This window comes from Entelurus aequoreus, linkage group LG03, assembly GCF_033978785.1.
Source record: "Entelurus aequoreus isolate RoL-2023_Sb linkage group LG03, RoL_Eaeq_v1.1, whole genome shotgun sequence".
Lineage (NCBI taxonomy): Eukaryota > Metazoa > Chordata > Actinopteri > Syngnathiformes > Syngnathidae > Entelurus > Entelurus aequoreus.
Genome location: NC_084733.1, coordinates 95,052,284 through 95,075,197, shown reverse-complemented (window position 1 = coordinate 95,075,197; position 22,914 = coordinate 95,052,284). Strand labels below are relative to the sequence as shown.

At 37.1% G+C, this 22,914-nt stretch overlaps 1 protein-coding gene across 1 annotated transcript in view; it reads left to right on the top strand.

The window, feature by feature from the left end:
- Window positions 1-21,813: 21,813 nt before the first annotated feature.
- Window positions 21,814-22,914, top strand: part of LOC133645995 (CD2-associated protein-like) — a 146,332-nt gene continuing 145,231 nt past the window's right edge. The window contains exon 1 of the mRNA XM_062040918.1: window positions 21,814-22,080. Coding sequence (XP_061896902.1) covers window positions 22,077-22,080 — 4 coding nt within the window. The 5' untranslated portion in view covers window positions 21,814-22,076. The remainder of the gene's footprint in view (window positions 22,081-22,914) is intronic.

The window sequence follows — 22,914 nt, the reverse complement described above, 5'->3', positions numbered from 1 at the left end:
TACTTACATCATGTATATATTACATGTTATTATGAATGTTACTACATGACATATATACTTACATCATGTATATATTACATGTTATTATGAATGTTACTACTTGACTTATATACTTACATCCTGTATATATTACATGTTATTATGAATGTTACTACATGACATATATACTTACATCATGTATATATTACATGTTATTATGAATGTTACTACACGACATACATATATATTACATGTTATTATGAATGTTACTACATGACATATATACTTACATCGTGTATATATTACATGTTATTATGAATGTTACTACATGACATATATACTTACATCGTGTATATATTACATGTTATTATGAATGTTACTACTTGACTTATATACTTACATCATGTATATATTACATGTTATTATGAATGTTACTACTTGACTTATATACTTACATCATGTATATATTACATGTTATTATGAATGTTACTACATGACATATATACTTACATCATGTATATATTACATGTTATTATGAATGTTACTACATGACATATATACTTACATCATGTATATATTACATGTTATTGTGAATGTTACTACTTGACTTATATACTTACATCATGTATATATCACATGTTATTATGAATGTTACTACTTGACTTATATACTTACATCATGTATATATTACATGTTATTATGAATGTTACTACATGACATATATACTTACATCATGTATATATTACATGTTATTATGAATGTTACTACTTGACTTATATACTTACATCCTGTATATATTACATGTTATTATGAATGTTACTACATGACATATATACTTACATCATGTATATATTACATGTTATTATGAATGTTACTACATGACATATATACTTACATCATGTATATATGACATGTTATTATGAATGTTACTACATGACATATATACTTACATCATGTATATATGACATGTTATTATGAATGTTACTACATGACATATATACTTACATCATGTATATATTACATGTTATTATGAATGTTACTACATGACATATATACTTACATCATGTATATATGACATGTTATTATGAATGTTACTACATGACATATATACTTACATCATGTATATATGACATGTTATTATGAATGTTACTACATGACATATATACTTACATCATGTATATACTACATGTTATTATGAATGTTACTACATGACATATATACTTACATCATGTATATATTACATGTTGTTATGAATGTTACTACATGACATATATACTTACATCATGTATATATTACATGTTATTATGAATGTTACTACATGACATATATACTTACATCATGTATATATTACATGTTATTATGAATGTTACTACATGACATATATACTTACATCATGTATATATTACATGTTATTATGAATGTTACTACATGACATATATACTTACATCATGTATATATTACATGTTATTATGAATGTTACTACATGACATATATACTTATATCATGTATATATGACATGTTATTATGAATGTTACTACATGACATTATATACTTACATCATGTATATATTACATGTTATTATGAATGTTACTACATGACTTATATACTTACATCATGTATATATTACATGTTATTATGAATGTTACTACATGACATTATATACTTACATCATGTATATATTACATGTTATTATGAATGTTACTACATGACATAAATACTTACATCATGTATATATTACATGTTATTATGAATGTTACTACATGACATATATACTTACATCATGTATATATTACATGTTATTATGAATGTTACTACATGACATATATACTTACATCATGTATATATTACATGTTATTATGAATGTTACTACATGATATATATACTTACATCATGTATATATTACATGTTATTATGAATGTTACTACATGACATATATACTTACATCATGTATATATTACATGTTATTATGAATGTTACTAAATGACGTATATACTTACATCATGTATATATTACATGTTATTATGAATGTTACTACATGACGTATATACTTACATCATGTATATATTACATGTTATTATGAATGTTACTACTTGACTTATATACTTACATCATGTATATATGACATGTTATTATGAATGTTACTACATGACATATATACTTACATCATGTATATATTACATGTTATTATGAATGTTACTACATGACATATATACTTACATCATGTATATATTACATGTTATTATGAATGTTACTACATGACATATATACTTACATCATGTATATATTACATGTTATTATGAATGTTACTACACGACATATGTATATATTACATGTTATTATGAATGTTACTACATGACATATATACTTACATCGTGTATATATTACATGTTATTATGAATGTTACTACATGACATATATACTTACATCGTGTATATATTACATGTTATTATGAATGTTACTACTTGACTTATATACTTACATCATGTATATATTACATGTTATTATGAATGTTACTACTTGACTTATATACTTACATCATGTATATATTACATGTTATTATGAATGTTACTACATGACATATATACTTACATCATGTATATATTACATGTTATTATGAATGTTACTACATGACATATATACTTACATCATGTATATATTACATGTTATTATGAATGTTACTACTTGACTTATATACTTACATCATGTATATATCACATGTTATTATGAATGTTACTACTTGACTTATATACTTACATCATGTATATATTACATGTTATTATGAATGTTACTACATGACATATATACTTACATCATGTATATATTACATGTTATTATGAATGTTACTACTTGACTTATATACTTACATCCTGTATATATTACATGTTATTATGAATGTTACTACTTGACTTATATACTTACATCATGTATATATTAAATGTTATTATGAATGTTACTACTTGACTTATATACTTACATCATGTATATATTACATTAATGGAGGTGTTTGGGTATTTTTAGGGCTTCATAAAGTTAAAGTTAAAGTTAAAGTAGCAATGATTGTCACACACACACTAGGTGTGGCAAAATTATTCTCTGCATTTGACCCATCACCCTAGATCACCCCCTGGGAGGTGAGGGGAGCAGTGAGCAGCAGCAGTGGCCGCGGCCGGTAATAATTTTTGGTGATTTAACCCCCAATTCCAACCCTTGATGCTGAGTGCCAAGCAGGGAGGCAATGGCTCCCATTTTTATAGTCTTTGGTATGACTTGGCCGGGGTTTGAACTCACAACCTACCCATCTCAGGGCGGACACTCTACCCACTAGACCACTGAGTAGGTGGAATGGAGCGACTCCTAAAGGCTCCATTGTAAGCAGACGTTTGATGACATTTATTTACTATTAAGAATGTATTAAAAATCCCTCTACGTTCATGTCTTTCATAATGATCGTGTAGATGTCAATCAATCAATCAATGTTGTGGCAACATTCCCCCCAAAAAGTGCAGTTGCCTTTCAGAAGAAGAGTTTAACATATTTAGATCATTTCAGATTTTTTTCACAAAAAAGTGCAAAATAAATTCTATATAAAGTGGCTACAAAATGAATGTCATTATTCACTTCAAAACAATTAAAAAATGTGTCAAGCTGTCCTCTACTTGCGAGTGTAAAGCAGAGACGAGCTGCTTCCTGTCCAAATATCACCACTATTCATCATATGAAGCCTGATAATACACCATTATTATTATTATCATATTATGTTTAGTACTCGTCCTGGGGTTAAGCCTCCCAGCGTCTTTCAAATATAGTGACACCTCTGTTTTCATATTTAATCAAGGGTCCTTGAATGCACCACAGTTATGTGCAATGAAATGCTCTTATACACAACTTATATATGTCCTATATTGCTGATATCACAATTACAATCAGATTCAGTAATACGCTTCTCTGCTTTTCATCATAGATCTTCTTTTAAACGTCACTCAAATAGAAAGTAGTTTGATGGCGCCACCTGCAGGGGAAAAGAGTGCTGCAGCTATGAATATCTGCTGTCTGTTCACTTTCCTGTAGGAAGACAAGATGTGATAGGGTTAGGGTTAGGGTTTCACGGGTTAGGGTTAGGGTTAGGGTTAGGGTTAGGGTTAGGGTTAGGGTTAGGGTTAGGGTTAGGGTTAGGGTTAGGGTTAGGGTTAGGGTTAGGGTTAGGGCAGGGGTTAGGTTTGTGGTTAGGGTTAGGGTTAGGGTTAGGGCAGGGGTCGGCAACCTTTACCACTCAAAGAGCCATTTTGGAAAGTTTCACAAATTAAAGAAAATAATGGGAGTCACAAAAAAAATGTTTTAATTTAAAATGAAAAACACCGCATACAAAGCTTAAATTGCTTTGTGCTATGTTAACCAGGAGTGCTTTGTGCTATGTTAACCAGGGGTGCTTTGTGCTATGTTAACCAGGGGTGCTTTGTGCTATGTTAACCAGGGGTCTCAGACACACGCACCGGCACGCACTTTAATATGGAAATTTGATGTCAGTGCGGCCCGCGAGATTTGAATGAATGGCGCTTGATAGCGTCATACTTGCCAACCCACTCATTATTTCCGGGAGACCCCCGAATATCAGGGAGTGATGGCACTGCTTTTGGCGCCCTCTACAGCCTGCCCAAACAGTGTACCTGCTCGGCCACACGTAGAATGCAGCTTCAGCTTGCTCACGTAAGTGACAGCAAGCGTACTTGATCAACAGCCACACAGCTTACACTGACGGTAGCCGTACCGTATAAAACAACTTTAACATTGTTACGTTACAAATATGCGCCACACTTTGAACCCACACCAAAAAATAATGACAAACACATTTCTGGAGAACATCTGCACTGTAACACAACATAAACACAACACAATAAATACCCAGAATCCCATGCAGCACTAACTCTTCCACTCAACCGACGCACGGAGGGGGGGGGGGGGGGGTGTTGATGTGTGGGGGGGTTTTGTGGTAGCGGGGATGTATAATCTAGACCGGAAGAGTTAGGGCTGCATGGGATTCTGGGTATTGGTTGTGTTGTGTTTATGTTGTGTTACAGTGCGGATGTTCTCCAGAAATGTGTTTTTCATTCTTTTTTGGTGTGGGTTCACAGTGTGGCGCATATTTGTAACGTAACAGTGTTAAAGTTGTTTTATACGGTACGGCTACAGTCAGTGTAAGCTGTGTGGCTGATGACTAAGTATGCTTTGCTGTCTCCTACGTGTGCAAGTAAAAGCTACATACAACATGTGGCCGGGCTGGCACGCTGTATGTAAATGCTATAGAGGACAATTACTGCAGTGCATTTAGGGCACGCCCTTAATTTAGTAATTAGAGTGAAAATAGGATTATATTATCCCTGGGAGTTATCTAGGAGAGGCACTGAGATCCATAAGTCTCCTGGTAAAATCGGGGGGGGTCAGCAAGTATGCAGCTGAGCCGCATCAGAGTGGTCAAAGAGCCGCATGCGGCTCAGGAGCCGCGGGTTGCCGACCCCTGGGTTAGGGTTAGGGTTAGGGTTTCACGGGTTTCTATTCTTGCATGGTTTGCGCAAGTAATATAAAGTACAACTCTGTGTTTCTTCATGTGTATTTATTTTGAACAACTTTGAAACTGTATAAGCTGTGCAGTATCAACAATAAGCATGTTAAAGCTCTTTTTATAGGTGCGTCCAGTCCAAGTTTTATAGGTGCGTCCAGCGGGGTCCAAGTGGAGATGTTGTGCCAGAACTAGAAGCACGGGGGGCCTCGGGGCCTTTTCCTGCCAATAAAATAGATCAATAATTTAGAAACACGTCATAACTGTTAATATAAAACAAAAATAGCAGTGACAGTTCAATAATTATGTTAAAGGCCTACTGAAAGCCACTACTAGCGACCACGCAGTCTGATAGTTTATATATCAATGATGAAATCTTAACATTGCAACACATGCCAATACGGCCGGGTTAACTTATGAAGTGACATTTTAAATTTCCCGCTAAACTTCCGGTTCGAAACGCCTCTGAGGGTTGACGTATGCGCGTGACGTCAATCATTGAAACGGAAGTATTCGGACACCATTGAAGTCAATACGAAATAGCTCTGTTTTCATCTCATTATTCCACAGTATTCTGGACATCTGTGTTGGTGAATCTGTTGCAATTTGTTCATTGCATTATGGAGAAAGAAGCTGAGCAAGCAAAGAAGAAAGTTGTCGGTGCGAAGTGTCTATTTTGCGAGGGAAGTCAGCAACAACACGTACACAGCCGGCGCTTCTTTGTTTACATTCCCGAAAGATGCAGTCAAGATGGAAGAACTCGGACAACAGAGACTCTTACCAGGAGGACTTCGATTTGGATACACAGTTGCGATAACGTGAGTACACAGCTGCGCTTCCAAACATTTGATCGCTTGCTATAACTAGCTCGAGCTAGTAGCTAGGAGCTAGGAGCTAGCATTAGGATTAATTTGTGGCATATTAAATATAAGCCTGGTTGCGTTGTGGCTAATAGAGTATATATATGTCTTGTGTTTATTTACTGTTGTAGTCATTCCCAGCTGAATATCAGGTCACCCCCGCGCGCTTCCAAACATTTGATTGCTTGCCCGTACGTGCGTGTCATGTACGTAACTTTGATTAAATATATAAGCTTTATGAACCTTGGGTTAGGTGAACGGTTGTTTGGGCTGAGGGAGTGTGTGTGTTGTGCAGGTGTTTGAATTGTATTGGCGGGTTATATATACGGGATCCCGTCCATATTACCCGCTCGAGCTATAACTAGCTTGAGCTAGTAGCTAGGAGCTAGCATAACAAACACCTAGGTGTTTTTATGCGGGGTTTATTTGTGGCATATTAAATATAAGCCTGGTTGTGTTGTGGCTAATAGAGTATATATATGTCTTGTGTTTATTTACTGTTGTAGTCATTCCCAGCTGAATATCAGGTCACCCCCGCCTCTCACAGCATCTTCCCTATCTGAATAGCTTCAACTCCCCACTAGTCCTTCACTTGCACTTTCCTCATTTACAAATCTTTCATCCTCGCTCAAATTAATGGGGAAATTGTGGCTTTCTCGGTCCGAATCTCTCTCACTTCATGCGGCCATCATTGTAAACAATAGTGAACTTTGCGTATATGTTCAACTGACTACGTCACGCTACTTCCGGTAGGTGCAAGCCTTTTTTTATCAGATACCAAAAGTTGCGATCTTTATCGTCGTTGATCTGTACTAAATCCTTTCAGCAAAAATATGGCAATATCGCCAAATGATCAAGTATGACACATAGAATAGATCTGCTATCCCCGTTTAAATAAAAACAATTCATTTCAGTAGGCCTTTAAAGTATATAGAGGCTTGGACATCAACTGTGATGAAATCATTAGAACGGCTCATGGTGAGCAAATTATGTAAAAAGGTAGAACACCTTTTAAACCCTCATCAATGTGCCTACGATTGACCCACACCACATACTTCATAGTGGAATTGACCCACACCACATACTTCATAGTGGAATTGACCCACACCACATACTTCATAGTGGAATTGACCCACACCACATACATCATAGTGGAATTGACCCACACCACATACTTCATAGTGGAATTGACCCACACCACATACATCATAGTGGAATTGACCCACACCACATACATCATAGTAGAATTGACCCACACTACATACTTCATAGTGGAATTGACCCACACCACATACATCATAGTGGAATTGACCCACACCACATACATCATAGTGGAATTGACCCACACCACATACTTCATAGTGGAATTGACCCACACCACATACATCATAGTGGAATTGACCCACACCACATACATCATAGTGGAATTGACCCACACCACATACTTCATAGTGGAATTGACCCACACCACATACTTCATAGTGGAATTGACCCACACCACATACATCATAGTGGAATTGACCCACACCACATACATCATAGTGGAATTGACCCACACCACATACATCATAGTAGAATTGACCCACACTACATACTTCATAGTGGAATTGACCCACACCACATACTTCATAGTGGAATTGACCCACACCACACACTTCATAGTGGAATTGACCCACACCACATACTTCATAGTGGAATTGACCCACACCACATACATCATAGTGGAATTGACCCACACCACATACTTCATAGTGGAATTGACCCACACCACATACTTCATAGTGGAATTGACCCACACCACATACTTCATAGTGGAATTGACCCACACCACATACATCATAGTGGAATTGACCCACACCACATACATCATAGTGGAATTGACCCACAGCACATACATCATAGTGGAATTGACCCACACCACATACTTCATAGTGGAATTGACCCACACCACATACATCATAGTGGAATTGACCCACACCACATACTTCATAGTGGAATTGACCCACACCACATACTTCATAGTGGAATTGACCCACACCACATATTTCATAGTGGAATTGACCCACACCACATACTTCATAGTGGAATTGTGTTGATGGTAAACGGTAGAGAACAGCAACAGGTATAGGGTGTCCTTTGTCCCACTGGCAATCAAAGCACTTAACAACAGAAAACTACTGTAATAACCGGATGCAATACTAAGGAGTGCAATATTGAGATAGTGCAATATGGGAGGTGTGCAATACTAAGGAGTGCAATATTGAGATAGTGCAATATGGGAGGTGTGCAATACTAAGGAGTGCAATATTGACATAGTGCAATATGGGAGGTGTGCAATACTAAGGAGGGCAATATTGAGATAGTGCAATATGGGAGGTGTGCAATACTAAGGAGTGCAATATTGAGATAGTGCAATATGGGTGGTGTGCAATACTAAGGAGTGCAATATTGGGATAGTGCAAGATGGGAGGTGTGCAATACTAAGGAGTGCAATATTGACATAGTGCAATATGGGAGGTGTGCAATACTAAGGAGTGCAATATTGAGATAGTGCAATATGGGAGGTGTGCAATACTAAGGAGTGCAATATTGGGATAGTGCAATATGGGAGGTGTGCAATACTAAGGAGTGCAATATTGGGATAGTGCAATATGGGAGGTGTGCAATACTAAAGAGTGCAATATTGGGATAGTGCAATATGGGAGGTGTGCAATACTAAGGAGTGCAATATTGGGATAGTGCAATATGGGAGGTGTGCAATACTAAGGAGTGCAATATTGGGATAGTGCAATATGGGAGGTGTGCAATACTAAGGAGTGCAATATTGGGATAGTGCAATATGGGAGGTGTGCAATACTAAGGAGTGCAATATTGGGATAGTGCAATATGGGAGGTGTGCAATACTAAGGAGTGCAATATTGACATAGTGCAATATGGGAGGTGTGCAATACTAAGGAGTGCAATATTGGGATAGTGCAATATGGGAGGTGTGCAATACTAAGGAGTGCAATATTGGGATAGTGCAATATGGGAGGTGTGCAATACTAAGGAGTGCAATATTGGGATAGTGCAATATGGGAGGTGTGCAATACTAAGGAGTGCAATATTGACATAGTGCAATATGGGAGGTGTGCAATACTAAGGAGTGCAATATTGAGATAGTGCAATATGGGAGGTGTGCAATACTAAGGAGTGCAATATTGAGATAGTGCAATATGGGTGGTGTGCAATACTAAGGAGTGCAATATTGGGATAGTGCAAGATGGGAGGTGTGCAATACTAAGGAGTGCAATATTGACATAGTGCAATATGGGAGGTGTGCAATACTAAGGAGTGCAATATTGGGATAGTGCAATATGGGAGGTGTGCAATACTAAGGAGTGCAATATTGGGATAGTGCAATATGGGAGGTGTGCAATACTAAGGAGTGCAATATTGGGATAGTGCAATATGGGAGGTGTGCAATACTAAGGAGTGCAATATTGAGATAGTGCAATATGGGAGGTGTGCAATACTAAGGAGTGCAATATTGGGATAGTGCAATATGGGAGGTGTGCAATACTAAGGAGTGCAATATTGGGATAGTGCAATATGGGAGGTGTGCAATGTGGTGTGGTCCCATTTTTCATGAGTAGAACTCACATTTCTAAAAGGTGTATACACAAAAGACATATTCCGCTCAAATATTGTCCACAAATGTGTCTAAATCTGTGTTAGTGAGCATTTCTTCTTTGCCAAGATAATCCCTCCGACCTCACAGGTGAGGCATATCAAGATGCTGATTAAACAGCAGGATTATTGCACAGGTGTGCCTTAGACTGCCCACAATAAAAGGTTTAGGTGTTTTGTGTGTGTAGTAAAAGTTTTATAGCTCTTTGAGTTCAACTTATTAATAATGGGAGCAAAAAACAAAAGTGTATATTTTTGTTTGGTATACGTATACGTGTATATACATATGAATGTATAAATGTCTGTGTGTGTGTGTGTGTGTGTGTGTGTGTGTGTGTGTGTGTGTGTGTGTGTGTGTGTGTGTGTGTGTGTGTGTGTGTGTGTGTGTGTGTGTGTGTGTGTGTGTATATATATATATATATATATATATATATATATATATATATATATATATATATATATATATATATATATATATATATATATATATATATATATATATATATATATATATATATATATATATATTGATTTTTAATGGAAAAACAAATGTTCTTTAGGTTTAATATCTTGAGGGAAAGAGTTTGGCTACCATATGAACTTAAATAGTACGGTGGTTTCAGAAATACATCAGTAAATCTTTTACAATGACTCCTGTTTATTAAATGAGCAATTATTTCTATGTGCCCTACAATGGACGTTGCAGAATTATGACAAGCAAGCAGGCACAAGACATTGAAACAACTTGTTGAATGAGGTCCTGACGTTGAACAACACAAATACAACGTTGAAACAACATTGACAACTTGTTGAATGAGGTCCTGACGTTGAGCAACACAAATACAACGTTGAAACAACATTGACAACTTGTTGAATGAGGTCCTGACGTTGAGCAACTCAAATACAACGTTGAAACAACATTGACAACTTGTTGAATGAGGTCCTGACGTTGAACAACTCAAATACAACGTTGAAACAACATTGACAACTTGTTGAATGAGGTCCTGACGTTGAACAACACAAATACAACGTTGAAACAACATTGACAACTTGTTGAATGAGGTCCTGACGTTGAGCAACACAAATACAACGTTGAAACAACATTGACAACTTGTTGAATGAGGTCCTGACGTTGAGCAACTCAAATACAACGTTGAAACAACATTGACAACTTGTTGAATGAGGTCCTGACGTTGAGCAACTCAAATACAACGTTGAAACAACATTGACAACTTGTTGAATGAGGTCCTGACGTTGAGCAACACAAATACAACGTTGAAACAACATTGACAACTTGTTGAATGAGGTCCTGACGTTGAGCAACTCAAATACAACGTTGAAACAACATTGACAACTTGTTGAATGAGGTCCTGACGTTGAGCAACTCAAATACAACGTTGAAACAACATTGACAACTTGTTGAATGAGGTCCTGACGTTGAGCAACTCAAATACAACGTTGAAACAACATTGACAACTTGTTGAATGAGGTCCTGACGTTGAGCAACACAAATACAACGTTGAAACAACATTGACAACTTGTTGAATGAGGTCCTGACGTTGAACAACACAAATACAACGTTGAAACAACATTGACAACTTGTTGAATGAGGTCCTGACGTTGAACAACTCAAATACAACGTTGAAACAACATTGACAACTTGTTGAATGAGGTCCTGACGTTGAACAACTCAAATACAACGTTGAAACAACATTGACAACTTGTTGAATGAGGTCCTGACGTTGAGCAACACAAATACAATGTTGAAACAACATTGACAACTTGTTGAATGAGGTCCTGACGTTGAACAACACAAATACAACGTTGAAACAACATTGACAACTTGTTGAATGAGGTCCTGACGTTGAGCAACACAAATACAACGTTGAAACAACATTGACAACTTGTTGAATGAGGTCCTGACGTTGAGCAACTCAAATACAACGTTGAAACAACATTGACAACTTGTTGAATGAGGTCCTGACGTTGAGCAACTCAAATACAACGTTGAAACAACATTGACAACTTGTTGAATGAGGTCCTGACGTTGAGCAACACAAATACAACGTTGAAACAACATTGACAACTTGTTGAATGAGGTCCTGACGTTGAACAACTCAAATACAACGTTGAAACAACATTGACAACTTGTTGAATGAGGTCCTGACGTTGAACAACTCAAATACAACGTTGAAACAACATTGACAACTTGTTGAATGAGGTCCTGACGTTGAACAACACAAATACAACGTTGAAACAACATTGACAACTTGTTGAATGAGGTCCTGACGTTGAGCAACACAAATACAACGTTGAAACAACATTGACAACTTGTTGAATGAGGTCCTGACGTTGAGCAACTCAAATACAACGTTGAAACAACATTGACAACTTGTTGAATGAGGTCCTGACGTTGAGCAACTCAAATACAACGTTGAAACAACATTGACAACTTGTTGAATGAGGTCCTGACGTTGAGCAACACAAATACAACGTTGAAACAACATTGACAACTTGTTGAATGAGGTCCTGACGTTGAGCAACACAAATACAACGTTGAAACAACATTGACAACTTGTTGAATGAGGTCTTGACGTTGAGCAACACAAATACAACGTTGAAACAACATTGACAACTTGTTGAATGAGGTCCTGACGTTGAATAACTCAAATACAACGTTGAAACAACATTGACAACTTGTTGAATGAGGTCCTGACGTTGAACAACTCAAATACAACGTTGAAACAACATTGACAACTTGTTGAATGAGGTCCTGACATTAAACAACTCAAATACAACGTTGAAACAACATTGACAACTTGTTGAATGAGGTCCTGACGTTGAGCAACTCAAATACAACGTTGAAACAACATTGACAACTTGTTGAATGAGGTCCTGACGTTGAACAACTCAAATACAACGTTGAAACAACATTGACAACTTGTTGAATGATGTCCTGACGTTGAGCAACTCAAATACAACGTTGAAACAACATTGACAACTTGTTGAATGAGGTCCTGACGTTGAGCAACTCAAATACAACGTTGAAACAACATTGACAACTTGTTGAATGAGGTCCTGACGTTGAACAACTCAAATACAACGTTGAAACAACATTGACAACTTGTTGAATGAGGTCCTGACGTTGAGCAACTCAAATACAACGTTGAAACAACATTGACAACTTGTTGAATGAGGTCCTGACATTAAACAACTCAAATACAACGTTGAAACAACATTGACAACTTGTTGAATGAGGTCCTGACGTTGAGCAACTCAAATACAACGTTGAAACAACATTGACAACTTGTTGAATGAGGTCCTGACGTTGAACAACTCAAATACAACGTTGAAACAACATTGACAACTTGTTGAATGAGGTCCTGACGTTGAACAACTCAAATACAACGTTGAAACAACATTGACAACTTGTTGAATGAGGTCCTGACGTTGAGCAACTCAAATACAACGTTGAAACAACATTGACAACTTGTTGAATGAGGTCCTGACGTTGAGCAACACAAATACAACGTTGAAACAACATTGACAACTTGTTGAATGAGGTCCTGACGTTGAACAACTCAAATACAACGTTGAAACAACATTGACAACTTGTTGAATGAGGTCCTGACGTTGAGCAACTCAAATACAACGTTGAAACAACATTGACAACTTGTTGAATGAGGTCCTGACGTTGAACAACTCAAATACAACGTTGAAACAACATTGACAACTTGTTGAATGAGGTCCTGACGTTGAACAACTCAAATACAACGTTGAAACAACATTGACAACTTGTTGAATGAGGTCCTGACGTTGAGCAACACAAATACAACGTTGAAACAACATTGACAACTTGTTGAATGAGGTCCTGACGTTGAACAACTGAAATACAACGTTGAAACAACATTGACAACTTGTTGAATGAGGTCCTGACGTTGAGCAACTCAAATACAACGTTGAAACAACATTGACAACTTGTTGAATGAGGTCCTGACATTAAACAACTCAAATACAACGTTGAAACAACATTGACAACTTGTTGAATGAGGTCCTGACGTTGAGCAACACAAATACAACGTTGAAACAACATTGACAACTTGTTGAATGAGGTCCTGACATTAAACAACTCAAATACAACGTTGAAACAACATTGACAACTTGTTGAATGAGGTCCTGACGTTGAGCAACACAAATACAACGTTGAAACAACATTGACAACTTGTTGAATGAGGTCCTGACGTTGAGCAACTCAAATACAACGTTGAAACAACATTGACAACTTGTTGAATGAGGTCCTGACGTTGAACAACTCAAATACAACGTTGAAACAACATTGACAACTTGTTGAATGAGGTCCTGACGTTGAGCAACTCAAATACAACGTTGAAACAACATTGACAACTTGTTGAATGAGGTCCTGACGTTGAGCAACACAATACAACGTTGAAACAACATTGACAACTTGTTGAATGAGGTCCTGACGTTGAACAACTCAAATACAACGTTGAAACAACATTGACAACTTGTTGAATGAGGTCCTGACGTTGAGCAACTCAAATACAACGTTGAAACAACATTGACAACTTGTTGAATGAGGTCCTGACGTTGAGCAACTCAAATACAACGTTGAAACAACATTGACAACTTGTTGAATGAGGTCCTGACGTTGAGCAACTCAAATACAACGTTGAAACAACATTGACAACTTGTTGAATGAGGTCCTGACGTTGAACAACTCAAATACAACGTTGAAACAACATTGACAACTTGTTGAATGAGGTCCTGACGTTGAACAACTCAAATACAACGTTGAAACAACATTGACAACTTGTTGAATGAGGTCCTGACGTTGAACAACACAAATACAACGTTGAAACAACATTGACAACTTGTTGAATGAGGTCCTGACGTTGAGCAACTCAAATACAACGTTAAAACAACATTGACAACTTGTTGAATGAGGTCCTGACGTTGAACAACCCAAATACAACGTTGAAACAACATTGACAACTTGTTGAATGAGGTCCTGACGTTGAACAACTCAAATACAACGTTGAAACAACATTGACAACTTGTTGAATGAGGTCCTGACGTTGAGCAACACAAATACAACGTTGAAACAACATTGACAACTTGTTGAATGAGGTCCTGACGTTGAAAAACTCAAATACAACGTTGAAACAACATTGACAACTTGTTGAATGAGGTCCTGACATTGAGCAACTCAAATACAACGTTGAAACAACATTGACAACTTGTTGAATGAGGTCCTGACGTTGAGCAACACAAATACAACGTTGAAACAACATTGACAACTTGTTGAATGAGGTCCTGACGTTGAACAACACAAATACAACGTTGAAACAACATTGACAACTTGTTGAATGAGGTCCTGACGTTGAGCAACACAAATACAACGTTGAAACAACATTGACAACTTGTTGAATGAGGTCCTGACGTTGAGCAACTCAAATACAACGTTAAAACAACATTGACAACTTGTTGAATGAGGTCCTGACGTTGAACAACTCAAATACAACGTTGAAACAACATTGACAACTTGTTGAATGAGGTCCTGACGTTGAGCAACACAAATACAACGTTGAAACAACATTGACAACTTGTTGAATGAGGTCCTGACGTTGAGCAACACAAATACAACGTTGAAACAACATTGACAACTTGTTGAATGAGGTCCTGACGTTGAGCAACACAAATACAACGTTGAAACAACATTGACAACTTGTTGAATGAGGTCCTGACGTTGAGCAACACAAATACAACGTTGAAACAACATTGACAACTTGTTGAATGAGGTCCTGACGTTGAGCAACACAAATACAACGTTGAAACAACATTGACAACTTGTTGAATGAGGTCCTGACGTTGAACAACACAAATACAACGTTGAAACAACATTGACAACTTGTTGAATGAGGTCCTGACGTTGAGCAACACAAATACAACGTTGAAACAACATTGACAACTTGTTGAATGAGGTCCTGACGTTGAGCAACTCAAATACAACGTTAAAACAACATTGACAACTTGTTGAATGAGGTCCTGACGTTGAACAACTCAAATACAACGTTGAAACAACATTGACAACTTGTTGAATGAGGTCCTGACATTGAGCAACACAAATACAACGTTGAAACAACATTGACAACTTGTTGAATGAGGTCCTGACATTGAGCAACTCAAATACAACGTTGAAACAACATTGACAACTTGTTGAATGAGGTCCTGACATTGAGCAACACAAATACAACGTTGAAACAACATTGACAACTTGTTGAATGAGGTCCTGACATTGAGCAACTCAAATACAACGTTGAAACAACATTGACAACTTGTTGAATGAGGTCCTGACGTTGAACAACTCAAATACAACGTTGAAACAACATTGACAACTTGTTGAATGAGGTCCTGACATTGAGCAACACAAATACAACGTTGAAACAACATTGACAACTTGTTGAATGAGGTCCTGACATTGAGCAACACAAATACAACGTTGAAACAACATTGACAACTTGTTGAATGAGGTCCTGACATTGAGCAACTCAAATACAACGTTGAAACAACATTGACAACTTGTTGAATGAGGTCCTGACGTTGAGCAACTCAAATACAACGTTAAAACAACATTGACAACTTGTTGAATGAGGTCCTGACATTGAGCAACTCAAATACAACGTTGAAACAACATTGACAACTTGTTGAATGAGGTCCTGACGTTGAGCAACACAAATACAACGTTGAAACAACATTGACAACTTGTTGAATGAGGTCCAGACGTTGAACAACTCAAATACAACGTTGAAACAACATTGAAAACTTGTTGAATGAGGTCCTGACATTGAGCAACACAAATACAACGTTGAAACAACATTGACAACTTGTTGAATGAGGTCCTGACGTTGAGCAACACAAATACAACGTTGAAACAACATTGACAACTTGTTGAATGAGGTCCTGACGTTGAGCAACACAAATACAACGTTGAAACAACATTGACAACTTGTTGAATGAGGTCCTGACGTTGAGCAACACAAATACAACGTTGAAACAACATTGACAACTTGTTGAATGAGGTCCTGACGTTGAACAACTCAAATACAACGTTGTAACAACATTGACAACTTGTTAAATGAGGTCCTGACGTTGAACAACTCAAATACAACGTTGAAACAACATTGACAACTTGTTGAATGAGGTCCTGACGTTGAACAACTCAAATACAACGTTGAAACAACATTGACAACTTGTTGAATGAGGTCCTGACATTGAGCAACTCAAATACAACGTTGAAACAACATTGACAACTTGTTGAATGAGGTCCTGACGTTGAGCAACTCAAATACAACGTTGAAACAACATTGACAACTTGTTGAATGAGGTCCTGACATTGAGCAACTCAAATACAACGTTGAAACAACATTGACAACTTGTTGAATGAGGTCCTGACGTTGAGCAACACAAATACAACGTTGAAACAACATTGACAACTTGTTGAATGAGGTCCTGACGTTGAGCAACTCAAATACAACGTTGAAACAACATTGACAACTTGTTGAATGAGGTCCTGACGTTGAGCAACACAAATACAACGTTGAAACAACATTGACAACTTGTTGAATGAGGTCCTGACGTTGAGCAACTCAAATACAACGTTAAAACAACATTGACAACTTGTTGAATGAGGTCCTGACGTTGAACAACTCAAATACAACGTTGAAACAACATTGACAACTTGTTGAATGAGGTCCTGACGTTGAGCAACACAAATACAACGTTGAAACAACATTGACAACTTGTTGAATGAGGTCCAGACGTTGAACAACTCAAATACAACGTTGAAACAACATTGACAACTCGTTGAATGAGGTCCTGACGTTGAGCAACACAAATACAACGTTGAAACAACATTGACAACTCGTTGAATGAGGTCCTGACGTTGAGCAACTCAAATACAACGTTGAAACAACATTGACAACTTGTTGAATGAGGTCCTGACGTTGAGCAACACAAATACAACGTTGAAACAACATTGACAACTTGTTGAATGAGGTCCTGACGTTGAGCAACACAAATACAACGTTGAAACAACATACTTTTTGACAACGTTTAATCAATGTCAGGTTGTGACCTTCATTTGACATTGAAATTTGCTCATTTCCCAACCAATATTCTACAACACAAACGTTGGCAAAATGATTCCAAATAGACGAAATAGTAGTTTGGCCTCTGAAGTGTTCCTCTAATGTAGATGATTCAGCTCATGAATTTGTGTTATTAAACTGATACTAAAATGTGCAGCATACGTATTTGCAGACTTTGACTAAAAAGTTACCAAAAGGTTGTAATCAACCTTTGATGGTGCAACTTGTCCAGGGTGTACCCCGCCTACCACCCGATGCAGCTGAGATAGGCTTCAGCGACCCCCCGTCACCCCAAAAGGGACAAGCGGTAGAAAATGGATGGATGGATGGGGTTTAGTACAGTGATTGTAAACTGTGAGCTCCATCTACTGGTACACCAAAGATACACTTCATTCAATGTTACTGTTCAAACTGTGTGTCATGTTAAAGTATTAAATACTGTTAAATTAAACCTCTGCCTTCTTTTTAATGAATACATCGGCCTGAGACTGAGTGGGGACAGCCTATTCTCACGTCCGCTTTCCCACAATATAAATACGCTTGCAAGTTCCAAAACGAATGGAAACAAACATTTCAGTTGATCCAGGACAGTTGGAAGGGGAAGGTGTATGTTGCCTGTAAATATGTACAACACACTTCTCCATTGAACACGGTGGTCCAAATGATTGCTCAGTCATGAACAGAGAAGTTAAACAGGACAATACTGCCATCTAATGGATAGATAATTCAAGTATTTCTTTTATGTAAATAAAATAAATATATATATAGCTAGAATTCACTGAAAGTCAAGTATTTCATACATATATATATATATATATATATATATATATATATATATATATATATATATATATATATATATATATATATATATATATATATATGAAATATATATGAAATACTCGAGTTGGTGAATTCTAGCGGTAAATAACCACGCCCCCAACCACGCCCCCCCCACTCCCCCACCTCCCGATATTGGAGGTCTCAAGGTTGGCAAGTATGAGTCTCAGAGAAGTTTCTTCACTGCAAAAAATGATGACTAAAATGCTGAAGCTGTATTTTCATTTGCACTTCTTTTATGGAGTTTATTTAGGAAACATTTTGATGATCATTATTTATTATTAATTGAGTTCAAATGTATTCATTGTAGTAAATGTATGTAATCCTATCCGGTTAAACTGTAAGTAGTTTAGACGTGAATATTGAATATGTTTAAAATCAAGATTTAAGATGACTAATTCAGTGTTCATATTTGAGCAGGCCCCGGACCTCTTTGTGGTGCAAAAGTTGGGCCCAAGGTCAAAAAGGTTAATGGTGCGTTCCATTTACCTGGGAAGTTGGAAGTGGGAGCTGGAAATGACGTCACATCTGAGTTGTGAGCCACTTACAACTCCTAAAAAGGAATACATATCATTGTTTACTTCCAGAGCAGCCATCTTTGATACCAACTGGGGGCTGGTAAGAATGCTCCGACTTTAGCAGCTGGAAATCCACCCTGGAGGGGCGTTCCAGTTGGAACTCAGACGAGGAACTTGCAAATTCCCACTTCCCAGTACAAATTGAACGCACCACAAGAACCCCTGATGCTGACCACAAGGAAGTGTTTTAAATGTCGAAAAAGAATCATAATAGAAGGGACAAGCAGTAGAAAATGGATGGATGGATGGAATATAACCCCACAAAGTTATTTTATGAATGTTGGTGATTTGCATATTGATACTGAAGTATTGATATTGCCGATATCAGATCTTTATGCTCCAATATCAACCCTCAAATCAAAATATTGATACTTTTGATACTTGAGTTCAGGGGTGTCCAAACTTTTTCCACCAAGGGCCGCATACTGAAACGTCAAATTATGCGGGTGCCATGTTCATATTTTTTCATATTTAAAAAAACTGCTAAAAACAGTGTCAACTACTGTATGTGTTATAGGTGACTATGTACAGTATACTATTATTAAACTACTGTATGTGTTATAGGTGACTATGTACAGTATACTATTATTAAACTACTGTATGTGTTATAGGTGACTATGTATACTATTATTAAACTACTGTATGTGTTATAGGTGACTATGTATACTATTATTAAACTACTGTATGTGTTATAGGTGACTATGTACAGTATACTATTATTAAACTACTGTATGTGTTATAGGTGACTATGTACAGTATACTATTATTAAACTACTGTATGTGTTATAGGTGACTATGTATACTATTATTAAACTAATGTATGTGTTATAGGTGACTATGTACAGTATACTATTATTAAACTACTGTATGTGTTATAGGTGACTATGTACAGTATACTATTATTAAACTACTGTATGTGTTATAGGTGACTATGTACAGTATACTATTATTAAACTACTGTATGTGTTATAGGTGACTATGTATACTATTATTAAACTACTGTATGTGTTATAGGTGACTATGTATACTATTATTAAACTACTGTATGTGTTATAGGTGACTATGTATACTATTATTAAACTACTGTATGTGTTATAGGTGACTATGTATACTATTATTAAACTACTGTATGTGTTATAGGTGACTATTTATACTATTATTAAACTACTGTATGTGTTATAGGTGACTATGTACAGTATACTATTATTAAACTACTGTATGTGTTATAGGTGACTATTTATACTATTATTAAACTACTGTATGTGTTATAGGTGACTATGTACAGTATACTATTATTAAACTACTGTATGTGTTATAGGTGACTATGTACAGTATACTATTATTAAACTACTGTATGTGTTATAGGTGACTATGTACAGTATACTATTATTAAACTACTGTATGTGTTATAGGTGACTATGTATACTATTATTAAACTACTGTATGTGTTATAGGTGACTATGTATACTATTATTAAACTACTGTATGTGTTATAGGTGACTATGTATAGTATTATTAAACTACTGTATGTGTTATAGGTGACTATGTATACTATTATTAAACTACTGTATGTGTTATAGGTGACTATAGTCCAGATTGTGTAGGGGGGATAATATATGTTATCTAACTAGACAATCAGATTTACAGTGGCTATACAGTATTATACAAGTCTAAATTTAGTCTAGCTTTCCAACCCAATTTTTATGTAGGATATATGCATGTATATATAACCTAATCATATTGTTTCTTCAATTTAAAAAATAGCTGACCGTTTTTTTCCCCCTTCTCTGAAATTATATTCCCAATTTTGATCTGGGACGTCTGGTCACTTATAGCATATAAGAATATTCTATTACTGTTAAGCAAACTATGAATAATGCAACATGTGTCCTTTATCATAGCTACAAGTATGACAATAGAGCGTGTGAAAATCAGTGGTATTCAGTGAGGTAAGATGAATGAAATGCGCTGACAGTTCATTGCTCCTGCCAAATGAATTGCACTGAGTGGAGCGGACCACCACTCCAAGATGGCGGCCCCGCGTCTCGTTAGCGCCAGTAGGCAGTAGCGCTCCATGCTGCGTACCCGGTTAGAACATGTCTATGGGTGGAGACTCCTGCCCGACATTCCTCTCGCGAGACTTTGTCGCCCCCAGCGTGAAACCTCGCGAAGTTTGCCGGTGTTGTTGTGTAGTTGTTTGGTGGCGGGGCAGCCCAATGGAGGCAGGTCCACGTCCAAGAAAGGTGGAGACTCCTGGCCAACTTCCTGCACAATACTCTTCAAGCGCCGCCAGGAGACAAGAAGGACGAATGGATCTACGGCTCACTTGACCTTCTCTCTTGGATTTCCCCGACCAGCATATTTAGCTGCTGCTAGCTGCTGGCGGATCAAAGATCGTTGATTAGCGCAGGACGGGCTAAAGGCAGAAATGGGTGAGTTGACTTTTCCATGATGTGGCGTTTATCGCCTTTTTTCTCTCCCCGCCGCCTTCATGTTGCTCACAACGTACACAAGTCACGGCCTTCGTTAAGCATTCAAAGCTTCAATACCGTTTGTCTGAAGTTCAAACTTAGCAATCATGTCGGTTAGCCTAGCCTAGCAGCAAGCTAGCAGCAAGTTGACTGACGCTAAACTTAGCCTCCTATTCCAGCAAGTTGACTGAATAAACCCTAACCCTAAACTTAGCCTCCTATTCCAGCAAGTTGACTGAATAAACCCTAACCCTAAACTTAGCCTCCTATTCCAGCAAGTTGACTGAATAAACCCTAACCCTAAACTTAGCCTCCTATTCCAGCAAGTTGACTGAATAAACCCTAAACGTAGCCTCCTATTCCAGCAAGTTGACTGAATAAACCCTAACCCTAAACTTAGCCTCCTATTCCAGCAAGTTGACTGAACAAACCCTAACCCTAAACTTAGCCTCCTATTCCAGCAAGTTGACTGAATAAACCCTAACCCTAAACTTAGCCTCCTATTCCAGCAAGTTGACTGAATAAACCCTAACCCTAAACTTAGCCTCCTATTCCACCAATTTGACTGAATAAACCACTGGACTTCGTGCCAAGTTGACTGAATAAACCCTAACCCTAAACTTAGCCTCCTATTCCAGCAAGTTGACTGAATAAACCCTAACCCTAAACTTAGCCTCCTATTCCAGCAAGTTGACTGAATAAACCCTAACCCTAAACTTAGCCTCCTATTCCACCAAGTTGACTGAATAAACCCTAACCCTAAACTTAGCCTCCTATTCCACCAAGTTGACTGAA